The sequence below is a fragment of the Rhineura floridana genome, chromosome 2 (assembly GCF_030035675.1).
Source record: "Rhineura floridana isolate rRhiFlo1 chromosome 2, rRhiFlo1.hap2, whole genome shotgun sequence".
Classification (NCBI taxonomy): domain Eukaryota; kingdom Metazoa; phylum Chordata; class Lepidosauria; order Squamata; family Rhineuridae; genus Rhineura; species Rhineura floridana.
In genome coordinates this window covers 143,320,652-143,334,252 of record NC_084481.1, presented here as the reverse complement: position 1 = coordinate 143,334,252, position 13,601 = coordinate 143,320,652, and the positions used below count along the sequence as shown (strand labels likewise).

Genomic DNA, 13,601 nt, shown 5'->3' with positions numbered 1-13,601 from the left:
ATTACCAGCGCAGGCAGAGTCTGGGAAAGTGTGTGTTGCTATTATTGTTGAGTAGATGGTGATCGGTAAACCCAATTTCTTCTCCGAGTGTGTTGATAAGTGGCAGTGCCACCCTCCCTCTTTGTTAGCTTGCTCTGTTTCCTTCATTGCTGCGTGAGCGTTTAGCTGTTCCTAACGCGACAAACCGTCTGGAGCTGTGCTTAACGTTAATCTTGGACGGACCTGGGAGGTGGGTGAGTTGTTATGATGGAAAAGTAGCGGAACTGAAATAGCTGCCTGTTTAGAGCGCAACTCTTTTGAGGAGGCAGGCACAGTCCAAACGAGCCAATGCCTTTGTATTCGAGTCCGGGACAAAACAGGTGGTGCGTTTCCAAAGCACCGATTTTGCGTCAAGACTGGGCTGCAAAGAGAAACGTACCCTAGTAATGCTGTGGGAGGGAGACTTCCTCTGTGTTGGGAAGAATTTAAGATTTATTTATTTTTGTTATTTGTTGGCGTTTAAGGCCTGTTTCAGCTCTTTTTCTATTCCAACGCTTGACATTCCTGTGCGATCCCGATGGGTTGGGTTGGGATTCTGGGTTAATGATGGAAGCGGGTATTGTTTTATAGAGGCGGTGGCTGCCTAATCGACGATAATCTCAAAAGCGCCGTTGGGATGCTCGGAGCAAAAGCCTGTAATGTGGGCAGCTAGTACTCACCGGGGCTGCCATTATTTTCCTCCTGCAGTTGCCTGTTCCCTTCATCATGGGCGCATAGCACACGATGTGTGTGGTGGTCGCATTTGAGTTTTTCTGCCCTAAACCACGCTGTAAGTGTGATGGCAACAATAGCAGCTGTTGTCTTTCCCTTTGCTTTCTTGGGCATGGCTGTTTAAAAGTGTGTGCACCTTATGTTCTGCGTTTCTGGCCTGTATATTTGAAAACATACTTTCCCTGGTTATGTCCAGGAAAACTTCAAGAGTATCTGGATCAAAATATTCAGCAGAACAAAAATTAGGTTCGAATTTGAAATGTATTATGCCAGTTTGGGAGTTGTACGGAACTCTTTCTCTGATTAACTGTTCAAGAGAAGTTTAAAATAATAGATCATGGATAAATGTGGAGAAATAAATGGGCATGTGAAGGTTCTGATCAATAAAAAGAAAAGGAGGAGGGAGGTGTAAAATAACTGTCTACTTCATAAGCCATAACATTCCATAAAGGTGTTATAGATCTTCTTTCTGAGGGCTCATCTACATGGGAGCATTTCTTCGTAGGAAACACACTTATTTTACCTTTGCTTTTCATTTCCATCTTCCATAACTCCTGCTCAAAGTTAGCTGTCAATCACTTTTTTCCATTCACATAAACAGGCATTCCTCTTTAGTCTTGCTTTTTCTTTGTTGGGTCACCCTCTAATTTAGCCCACACTCTGGTTGCTAAGGTGACCACATTTGCTCAGTCTATTCTACAGCTCCAGTATAGGTTCCTTTAGGAAAAAATGGTAAGTTGAATTATCTGTATTTGCCTTTCTTATTTATACTTGTTTGAGCAGTTATGCTTTTGAGCACAAGTCAGAGGAAAAACAAATAAAGGTACTGTTTGCAGCAACATAAAAAAGGCCAGCAGAATGGAGGAGAGCAACTAGAAGCTGCTTGTCAGCCTGCAGGAAATAAAATGAACGAAGGGAGTGGGTGGAGTGGGTGTAGAGAGGGGAACGACTGATACACCTGCCTAAAAGCATCAGAGCAAAGCATCTGCAAGCATTAGAGAAAGGGAGTGGAGACATTTTTTTCTTCCTTTTTTGTGTTATCAGCGGATTGGGTTAGCATGGATTTATGGGGGGAAACTGCATCATAGTTTCTGTTTGCCAGTAACGTCAAGTGAACCATGCAAATTTAAAGGAGATGTGAGTAGCAACAGACAGTAAAGTGCTTTGTAAATGAGCCCTGAATATAATCTGCTTGATTGCTGTGTGGTCTAGCTCTGTGTGGTTTTTTAAAAATTTGGCTTCAAAGAGATTTTGCAGCTGAATGGTAGATCGACCCATTCCCCTCTGGTTGTGGCCAATGAAAAAGCTTTGATCTGTGTGTTTACAGCCTTACTCTGCAATGCACATAGCAGCTTCCAGCTCTAAGTGCTCTTACTAAGAGCACCACTTTTCTGGTAATGTGTGTAGTGGAGAGAGGTTCAGGGCATTACTACATCATGAGCCTGTGTATGTGGACATGGCAAGGAGTGGTATTGCTTAATTGGGGGGGGGGCAAATCTCTGTGCATGGAGAAAGTGATTACTTTGGAAACGGTGGAGTAGAATGGAAGAAATGTTTTGGTCAAGAAGCTCTAGTTTATGACTGGTACCGGCCTGAATGTCTGCCCTGAAAGCAGAGATATTTTTTCTGTCTGGAATGTGGGAAGCAGAAATGCTGACAAGGCCTTAAATCAAGTTAAGACAATACACCAATGTGAAGAAGATACAACATTTGTTACTCCATGCAGCTAGCAGTGTTGGGTGACCTTTGTGAGTTTCCCTGTACCCTGATAAGGGTTAATGCTGCATCAACCCCTAAAACAATGGCAAACTGCCATTTACCAAGACAGAACAAATTTAAGTTTTTTTTGTAAATAATTTTATTGGTTTTCAAACATGTTTTCATCAAACAATCTGCATACAGTACAAATAAAATGTTTCCTCTTTTACCAATAAAAACCAGAAAGACATAAACACCTCTCTCAAAAAAACCCACCCTAATGAACTTCCTTTCCCCCACAAGGTGCTGTAACTCAAAAAACATATGTATTATCATCATTCATAACTGCTAAGGCCCATAAGGCAAAGAGACCGTCTGGATTAACAGTCAAGAGGATCAACACAAAGGGTAGAGAAACAGTCACTGTTCTGCCAGTTCCAGTGCATCTCCACCTCTCTTCTGAAAACGGGAGCACTTGATGCTAGTCAAACCCTGCTACTTTTTACTGTAAAAACTGGTGGGATCAGCTTCAAAGAGATTTCACAACTGATTGGCAGATCAACCCTTTCCTTCTCCAGGCATGGCTACTGAAAACGCTTTGATCTGGTGACTAGTGTGTTTACAGCCAAACTGTAAACATTTCCCAGGGCCAAGAAGATGCCAGCATGGTTAACGAGCAAAGTCAAGGAAGCTCTTAGAGAAAAAAGTCTTCCTTCAGAAAAGGGAAGTCTTGTCCGAATGAAGAAAATAAAAAGGAACACAAACTCTGGAAAAAGAAATGCAAGAAGACAATAAGGGATGCTAAAAATGAATTTGAGGAGCACATGGCTAAGAACATAAAAACCAACAACAAAAAATTCTATAAATACATTCAAAGCAGGAGACCATCTAGGGAGGCAACTGGACCCTTGGATGATAAGGGAGTCAAAGGTGTACTAAAGAACGATAAGGAGAATGCAGAGAAGCTAAATGAATTCTTTGCATCTGTCTTCACAGTGGAAGATATAGGGCAGATCCCTGAACCTGAACTAATATTTGCAGGAAGGGATTCTGAGGAACTGAGACAAATAGTGGTAATGAGAGAGGAAGTTCTAGGCTTAATAAACAATATAAAAACTGAGAAATTACCGGGCCCACATGGCATCCACCCGAGAGTTCTCAAAGAACTCAAATGTCAAATTGCTGATCTGCTAACTAAAATATGTAACTTGTCTCTCAGGTCCTCCTCCGTGCCTGAGGACTGGAAAGTGGCAAATGTAACGCCAATCTTCAAAAAGGGATCCAGGGAGGATCCCGGAAATTACAGGCCAGTTAGCTTAACTTCTGTCCCTGGAAAACTGGTAGAAAGTATGATTAAAGCTAGATTAACTAAGCACATAGAAGAACAAGCCTTGCTGAAGCAGAGCCAGCATGGCTTCTGCAAGAAAAGTCCTGTCTCAGTAACCTATTAGAATTCTTTGAGAGTGTCAACAAACATATAGATAGAGGTGATCCAGTGGACATAGTGTACTTAGACTTTCAAAAAGCGTTTGACAAGGTACCTCACCAACGACTTCTGAGGAAGCTTAGCAGTCATGGAATAAGAGGAGAGGTCCTCTTGTGGATAAGGAATTGGTTAAGAAGCAGAAAGCAGAGAGTAGGAATAAATGGACAGTTCTCCCAGTGGAGGGCTGTAGAAAGTGGAGTCCCTCAAGGATCGGTATTGGGACCTGTACTTTTCAACTTGTTCATTAATGACCTAGAATTAGGAGTGAGCAGTGAAGTGGCCAAGTTTGCTGACGATACTAAATTGTTCAGGGTTGTTAAAACAAAAAGGGATTGCGAAGAGCTCCAAAAAGACCTCTCCAAACTGAGTGAATGGGCGGAAAAATGGCAAATGCAATTCAATATAAACAAGTGTAAAATTATGCATATTGGAGCAAAAAATCTTAATTTCACATATACGCTCATGGGGTCTGAACTGGTGGTGACCGACCAGGAGAGAGACCTCGGGGTTGTAGTGGACAGCACGATGAAAATGTCGACCCAGTGTGCGGCAGCTGTGAAAAAGGCAAATTCCATGCTAGGGATAATTAGGAAAGGTATTGAAAATAAAACAGCCGATATCATAATGCCATTGTATAAATCTATGGTGCGGCCGCATTTGGAACTGTGTACAGTTCTGGTCGCCTCATCTCAAAAAGGATATTATAGAGTTGGAAAAGGTTCAGAAGAGGGCAACCAGAATGATCAAGGGGATGGAGCGACTCCCTTAAGAGGAAAGGTTGCAGCATTTGGGGCTTTTTAGTTTAGAGAAAAGGCGGGTCAGAGGAGACATGATAGAAGTGTATAAAATTATGCATGCCATTGAGAAAGTGGATAGAGAAAAGTTCTTCTCCCTCTCTCATAATACTAGAACTCATGGACATTCAAAGAAGCTGAATGTTGAAAGATTCAGGACAGACAAAAGGAAGTACTTCTTTACTCAGCACATAGTTAAACTATGGAATTTGCTCCCACAAGTAATGGCCACCAGCTTGGATGGCTTTAAAAGAAGATTAGACAAATTCATAGAGGACAGGGCTATCAATGGCTACTAGCCATGATGGCTGTGCTCTGCCACCCTAGTCAGAGGCAGTATGGTTCTGAAAACCAGTTGCCGGAAGCCTCAGGAGGGGAGAGTGTTCTTGCACTCGGGTCCTGCTTGCGGGCTTCCCCCAGGCACCCAGTTGGCCACTGTGAGAACAGGATGCTGGACTAGATGGGCCACTGGCCTTATCCAGCAGGCTCTTCTTATGTTCTTATGGCTTTCACTCAGTTTAGCCTCAGGCTCTGGTTCCCCTAATAACTTTTCTCCCATGGATCATCTGCCTTTTCTTAAAGGTTCGCCACTCCTGCTATTAAAGTTATACTATCATATGCAGTAGGGAGAAGAATTCCATGGGATGATCCACCTAAAGTTCTTCTGAATACCATTGCTTCATATCAGATGGAAGATGGAGATGCCCAGGAAGGGTACTCTTAGGAATGAACAACACCAGGGGCCAGGTCCTGTTTCTTGCTCAATGGTCCTTCACAGGGCCTTCAACTATTCTGTAGGAAAGATCCTATGAGTTCTTCTTCTTGAATAAATAGTATTGTAAGCTGTCTTGGAAGGATTTGTCTCTTTAAAGGTGGTATATAAATATGGTATTAAAACTGGTATTTGATAGTGCTCATAGAAAACGGGTGAAGCGACACTCCTGATAGCCAGCTATGGGGCTAGCCATGGGGCTAGTTAATTTTGGTTCTCTCAGTTTCTTATTTTCCAATCATAAATTAAGTTCTCCGCATTTCTGCAGCAATTCATGAATTTAAAATCCTCATGGAAATTCTCCAGCATTTTAGTGCAAATTTCTCCTAATCAATCCATTTTTGTATGCAATTTTTACTAATATACACATGCTTGCAAGCAATTTCTCATCATATAATGCATGTTCGTATGTTATTTTCACTCATATATTCATTTTCATGCACACTTTCCTTTTACATACACATTTTTGTAAACATTGGTTGGCTAACTACGTTGCAAAATTCGATTTAAGTGTGAACTTTGAAGGGTGTACAATTTCAGTTCTCATTTCTTTTCAGAAAGTGCAAATTTGATAGACTTCGCTTGAAATGTGAACTGAATTTTCTTGTCCTTCCCTACCTGCTGGGCAAGAAGGTATAAAAACAGGTACCAGCATTTGAAGTAGCTAGGTTCCCCCCTTCTTGCAACATCCCTGTACCAGAGGAGGCAAAGTGACTTCTATTAGAAGCCCTAACTGCTCAAGCTACCATTGCATTGATGGCTTCTTCCCCTTTCCAAACCATCTTCTTGTGAAGGGAGCTTGCAAGGGAGACTGTTAGTTCCCTGATCTTTTTTAATCTTGTCACTGCTTTTTTCTCCCTTTCTGCTCCACACAACTGAAGTGTATTTGCTTTGTGCAAGATTGCTATTCTTGGCCTTGGTTGCTTCCTGCTGTGGCCAAGCACTCTTAAGGTTGCAATATTAGTCATGTTTACTCAGAGGTAAGACCCGCTGAATTCAACGGGGCTTACTCCTAGGTAAGTGTGGGTAGGAATTGAAGCCCGAGAAGTGAACTAGCACCACACATCACCCACTGTAACTAGTGCTGCTGCTCTCAATGTCAGCTTGATTAAACTATGATTTATCCAAAAGGAATGTGATTATGGCTGCAAACAAACAAACAAAAAAGCATTGAAGAACGACTGAAGCAGTTGCACATCAAGAGGTAAAGGGGGTCTTAAGAGGTGGCAATGAAGCTTGAGTGGATATTGGGAGGACTTACACGCACACACAATTGCAGAGATTCAGGCAAATGTCAATCTTGCACAAAATGTCTCTAATTAGACTCAGAAATGGCTATTGCCCCAAATAAAGCATTAATAGGACATCTTCTCAAGGTGGCTTGGCTCATGGTAGCCAAACATTAGAGGGATTTAAAAGGTGCCACTTTAGGGTTGCCAGGTCAGAAGCATCCTAAACCTTGAGATTTTTGGGGCAGGCCTTAGTGATGTCATGGGACGGCCCAAGAGATGTCATTAAGCATGATACCTTAAGCATCAACCACAGTTGCTTGGACCATACAATTCAAATAAAAACATGTCTCTGACTGGAAATTAAGATAGAAATCTTAGCTAAAAGACAGAGCCTGGTTAGGGAACATTTAATATAGCCTACTTGCTTCTCGCAAGAAGGGTTTCAGTGCCCTCAGGCCAGCCCAGTCATCAGAAGACCACTGTAGGAAGAAAGGAGCCTAGTGTTGTGGAGATGTTAGATAGCAGCACTCAGAAGTAAAGATGGATGCTCCTGAAGGCTGCAATTTTAAACACACTTACCAAGTCCCATAGAACTCAATAGGACTTACCTCTGAGTAGATATAGTTTGGATTGTGCTGTTGTTAAAGCTTGACTAGGGATCCTCTGCAAAGATGTCCATATCCAAGCAGGGTTGACAACCCCCTGCCTGGAATGTCCTGCCCCTATCTTTTCACATGGCTGCTCAAACATCTTTACAGATTTGACCCTTCACTTCAGAAAGAGATCTGAGAAATGAATAAGAGTAAGAAGATTCTCTACCCTTTTCTGTCTGCCTTGTGGGCTGCTAGAAACTCACTTTGATAGCCAAACCAATTCCAGTGAGTAATAATTTACAGAGAAAACGCACATGGTTTGGTCTACTTTCACAGACAAGCAGCTTGGGAACAACAGTAGTTGAAGCCACACTTCCCAGTATGTGAATTCTCTTTTACCACTATTGGGCAAGAAACAAACCGTCATGTAACCAAAAAGGTGCATCATCAGTGGGTTTAAAGGGGTTGAGCTGAGTGCATGGAACCACTGTTGTTGCTTCTATGGCTGTAAGGGAGTGAGGTTAAAGGTAAATGAAATGCAAATACAAAAAGAAAAACAAAAGGCAGTGATGATTTCCTAAATGCAATACCATATCAACCACAACAAGATTTCTATGAGTAAGGCAGAAAACACAGCATCTCATGACCGGTCAGGATTCCTAACCAAAAACTGAAACTTAAAAAAATCCTGGCAGCCAGTGTCACAGAAATCCCCATGCAGCACAACCTGATCCAGGGGCTGCAGTTGGTGCAGAATGCTGTGGCACAATTGCTGACAAGAGTGATACCTATCAACACATAATATCTCTCCACTGGTTGCCAATTTGTTACCAGGCCAAGTTCAAGGTGTGCTTTCCACGTTATGGATGCCACATAGTGCTTGTTCTGCTCTTGTAAGAAATCAGTCTTTTAGTGTGGCAGCAGCTATGCTTTGGAACTCCCTGCATATTGACATTAGGCAGATGCTTCACTGTACTCTTTTGAGCATCTGCTAAAAAGATTTTTGTTTAGGCAAGCCTACCCAGGCAAGTAGAAGCTGTTGTGTTTTTAACTCATTGTTGGTTTTATTATTTTGGATGTTCTTAAAAGCCTCCCTTTTTTTGCAAATTATTTTTTTGTTTTAATTCTTTCTGTAAGCTGCTTTAAGATTTTTTTTCAATAAAGTGGTATATAAATGTTGTAAATAAAATACACCCAGAGAAGACCCCAAAAATCCAGAGTCCCAGGGGTCTGAATTTGAGAGAAATTCCGACAGGTTATGGGCCCAGCCACGCAAATGGAGATTTGAGCAATTAAAGGAGCTATTGTGTTTGAATCAAGGAAGCTAAATTGGAAACCTTCAGCGTTTTAGTCAGTGAAGAGTTGAGGCTTTTACTTAGGATGGCCAGCATGATGGAGCAGCTAGGTCTCCAGAGACTGGAACCTGGAGGATGGAAACTTAATGTTTTTTCAAATGAAAGCTGAGAGTTGAGCGATTAAGCTGACTCACCCTAGCCACTGTACATTACTGGTATCACCCAGAGAAGACCCCAAAAATCCAGAATCCCAGGGTACCTAAAGAGGGTATCAAAAAGTTTGGTTCCTGGGCTTCATGGAAAAGTTTGCATCTAAACTTAGTGTAGCACAGGGAATTGCCACGTTGAAAATCTGCTGCTCAGTATATCCACCATCTTCTATGATCTTTGCAAGCTCACATGGATACCTTTCTGCAGCTTCTGCGTCAGCACTAGCTGCTTCACCCTGCACTTTGATGTTGTGGAGATGGCTTCTTTCCTTAAACCTATTAAACCAGCCTCTGCTAGCTTCAAATTTTTCCTCAGCAGCTTCCTCACCTCTCTCAGCCTTCATAGCATTGAAGAGGGCCTTGCCCTGGATGATGGCTCAGCTTAAAGGCACATTGTGACTGGTTTGATCTTCAATCCACACCACTAACAGTTTTTCCATGTCAGCAATAAGGCTATCATGTTTTCTTATAACTGTTGTGTTCACCGGTGTGGCACTTTTAATTTCCTTCAACACTTTCTCCTTAGCGTTCACAACTGTGCTGTTTGGCATGCCAAACCTAGCTGACGACCTATCTCAGCCATAGACATGCCTTGTTCACTTAGTTTTATCATTTCTAACTTGGCAGCTAAAGAAAGAGGCTTATGTCTCTTTTTTTATCACTACACTGAGATGCCATTGTAATTAACACAAAAATATTACTGTACTGTACTGTATATATTTTGTACAGTACTGTACTGTATACAGTATATTTTTATATTTTTACTGTATACAGTACAGTATATTATATACAGTACTGTACTGTATGTTACAGTACAGTACTGTATATATATACAGTATATTGCTATATATACAGTTTTATATATATATATATTACAAATACTGTAAATTGTAAGATCATAAATTATAATTATAATTATATATTATTATTTATATATATTTATACAGTATACAGAGTATAATACAGTACAGTACGCACAGTACTGTACTGTAATCTTAACCTTTTTGGAAAATTGCCAGAATGCAGAGAAAAGATGCTGAATACACTAACGCTGAATCACACTGCACCGACAATACTGTAGACAAAATGGCGCCCGATGCTCAGAGCTTGGAAACGTTCCTTGCTTCAACTACAACTCCGATCAGCCCAACTGTGGGAGGAACGTTTTCAAGTTCTGATGACACGCTCACAGCGTCGGGTGCCATCAATTGCGTCTTTGCAGGAGGATGGGAAATTGCCACAAAAATGAAACCAGCACCGCAAAAACGGGACAAGGTGTAAATTGAAAACCGCCGCATGAATGAAGTGCCGTAAAGCGGAATGCCATAAAGCGGGGCCCTACTGTACTTGTTCTATTTATTTGAAAATATATATTAGGACCTTCCACTATGAAAACAGTTCTCAGGGTGGATTATGTCATAATTAAAATAACATTCCATAAAACATCAACAATAAAAACTTGTTGCAGCCAGGGCTGTGGAGTCGGTACACCAAACCTTCGACTCCGACTCCTCTATTTTTCTACTGTCCGACTCCACCCCAAATTGCTTCCAACTCCACAGCCCTGGAAAGGGCTGTAAATGTCTTTTGAAATTGGAAGCTCTCGTAGGAGCATTTTTATCACTGCCTGAATATGCGCTGATCTTGGCATCACAGCATTTGTCTTCATCTGGGTCCTGTGTCATACACTGACACACAACATGTTTTCCATCTTGAGTTATGGTGAAATGCTCAAATACAGCTGACTTCATGGGAAGCTTCTTTGACATTTTGAATTTATATTTTAAAAAAATTTCAATCAAAATTTATTTTGAAGTCGGAGTTGGTACATTTCTACCGACTACGACTCTGACTCCACCCAGAATTGCTCCCAACTCCGACTCCACAGCCCTGGTTGCAGCAAATGACTTCAAAAGCAACAAGATCAGCCATTGGTTTTAAGCCATTTTGAAACTGATGGAGTTTACTTCTAAGTGGATGCACCACAACAGTGTGGGTTATTTACTTCAGAACATCCGATCCAATTAAACTGTGTTCTTGCTCTATAGGCGAAGGTGGAAAAATGAATGGGAATATGATGAAGAGTCTTCTGATCAGTATTTTGACTGCTATTGTCATTCTGGCTTTGTTCAGCCATTCTGGTAAGTATATAAATGCTATATTAAAATATTACAAAACTAAAGCAAGGGGCTGGGCAGAGGAGGTGGGCATGGCAAAGCACATCAGGCATGTTCAGGGTGTGGGGAAAATTGAGGACAATAGCTGTTCATTTCCCCCCTAAAGAGTTATAGCCATGGTGCCTGGAGGGTAACCAAAGAAGGACCACTTTATTTTGTATATCGGAGGCAATCCTGAGCTATGATGGGCTCTTCCTTCTAGGTGGGTAGTTCTTCAGAGACATCAGTATTGTAAGGCAGTCACTACTGCCATGATTTCTGTTGAAACCAGTTTGTACAGGTTCCAGCTGTCTAGAATTGTAGCCAGTACTTTTCAATAAACATTTTGTATGTTTTGATGCAACTAGTTTGCGTGCCTCATAGAATCATAGAATAGTAGAGTTGGAAGGGGCCTACAAGGCCATCGAGTCCAACCCCCTGCTCAGTGCAGGAATCCAAATCAAAGCATTCCCGACAGATGGCTGTCCAGCTGCCTCTTGAATGCCTCCAGTGTTGGAGAGCCCACTACCTCTCTAGGTAATTGGTTCCATTGTCGTATGGCTCTAACAGTTAGGAAGTTTTTCCAGATGTCCAGTTGAAATCTGGCTTCCTGCAACTTGAGCCCATTATTCCCTGTCCTGCACTTTGGGATGATCAAGAAGAGATCCCGGCCCTCCTCTATGTGACAACCTTTTATGTACTTGAAGAGTGCTATCATATCTTCCCTAAGTCTTCTCTTCTCCAGGCTAAACATGCCCAGTTCTTTCAGTCTCTCCTCATACGGCTTTGTTTCCAGTCCCCTGGTCATCTTTGTTGCCCTCCTCTGAATCCGTTCCAGTTTGTCTGCATCCTTCTTGAAGTGCGGAGACCAGAACTGGATGCAGTATTCAAGATGAGGCCTAACCAGTGCTGAATAGAGGGGAATTAGTACTTCACGCAATTTGGCAACTATACTTCTGTTAATGCAGCCTAATATAGCATTTGCCTTTTTTGCAGCCACATCACACTGTTGGCTCATATTCAGCTTGTGATCAACGACAATTCCAAGATCCTTCTCACATGTCGTACTGCTGAGCCAAGTTTCCCCCATCTTATAACTGTGCATTTGGTTTCTTTTTCCTAAGTGTAGAACTTTGCATTTATCTCTGTTGAATTTCATTCTGTTGTTTTCAGCCCAAATGCTCCAGCCTCTCAAGGTCCCTTTGAATTTTGTTTCTGTCTTCCATGGTATTAGCTATGCCCCCCAATTTTGTATCATCTGCATATTTGATAAGCATGCTTTGTACGTCCTCATCCAAGTCAATAAAAATGTTGAAGAGCCCAGGACCGAGCCCTGTGGTACCCCACTCGTTACTTCCACCCAGTTTGAGAAGGAACCATTGATAAACAGTATGATTCTGGAACAGCTGTGGATCCATCTAATAGTTGTTCCATCCAGCCCACATTTAGCTAGCTTGCTAATCAGAATATCATGGGGCACTTTGTCAAAAGCTTTGCTGAAGTCGAGATATATTATGTCCACAGCATTCCCACAGTCTACAAGGGAGGTTACCTGATCAAAAAATGATAGTCCCTGTGATGAGGAAATCCCTTCATTTATTAATGCCCCGAACTACTTTTATTTAGTTCCAGTTTATAACTCTTCCTTTCTCCTCAAGCGCAGCCCAGGGTGGCTCACAATTAAATGTCATAAAGTAATTCAAAACATAACATATTATGCCAGATGACTCTACATCTGGAGTCAGGGATGGGGAACCTGTGGCTTTCCAGAGGTAGTTGGACTTCAACTCTTATCTCTGACCTTTGGTTGTGCTGGCTGGGGCTGATGCGAGTTAGAGTTACCGTCTGGAGGGTTATAGGTTACCCATCCATACGCTAAGGCTTTTTAGTATTTGAAGGTATGGGTGCTTATTTAGAATTCTTGGAAAGAATTTGAGCCTTTTCACTGGTTAACAAATATTAGGAGTCGCTAACCTAGTGCCCCACTCTGGGATGCACACCTTAACGTGGTGAGGGGGGGTTGAGAGTGTTGAAGAAGCTGAGAGCAATGCCGTCAGGAGGCTAGACTCCTAGCAGGGGCACCCAAGGTGGAATGGTCAAAGCTGAGACACCAGTCTAAGATGCATCCAAACTCAGAGGAAGGGAATGGTAAACCACCTTTGAATACCTCTTACCACAAAAACCCTATGAACAGAGTATCCAAAATGCAACATGAGATAGTACTGGAAGATGAGACCCCCAGGTTAGAAGGCACTCAACTAGCTACTGGGGAAGAACAAAGGACAAGGACAAGTAGCACTGTGACTGACGCAGCTGGGTTGAAGCCAAAAGGAAGCCCAGAGGCTGATGCGCACAGATACGAAAGGAGAGTCCAGAGTTGTACGACGCACAAATAGGAACATGGAATGTGAGCAGCATGAACCAGGGAAAGTCAGAAATTGTCAAGCAAGAAATGGAACGTATCAACATTACAATACTTGGCGTGAGTGAATTAAAATGGACAGGAATGGGACATTTTCAGTCAGGCAACTACAAAATATTTTATGCAGGAAATGAGAAATTAAGAAGAAATGGGATTGCTTTAATAGTGAGAAGTGATGTAGCAAAAACAATTAG

General features: G+C 42.0%; 1 protein-coding gene across 2 annotated transcripts in view; it reads left to right on the top strand.

The window, feature by feature from the left end:
• Nucleotides 1-13,601, top strand: part of LOC133378324 (CD59 glycoprotein-like) — a 31,527-nt gene continuing 17,926 nt past the window's right edge. The window contains exons 1-2 of one of the 2 annotated variants that reach the window (XM_061613147.1): nt 1-229; nt 10,878-10,970. In XM_061613147.1, the coding sequence (XP_061469131.1) occupies nt 10,892-10,970 (79 nt within the window). In that variant the 5' untranslated portion in view covers nt 1-229; nt 10,878-10,891. Of the gene's footprint in view, nt 234-10,877; nt 10,971-13,601 lie in introns of both variants that reach the window. The other variant, XM_061613149.1, reaches the window with a different exon arrangement.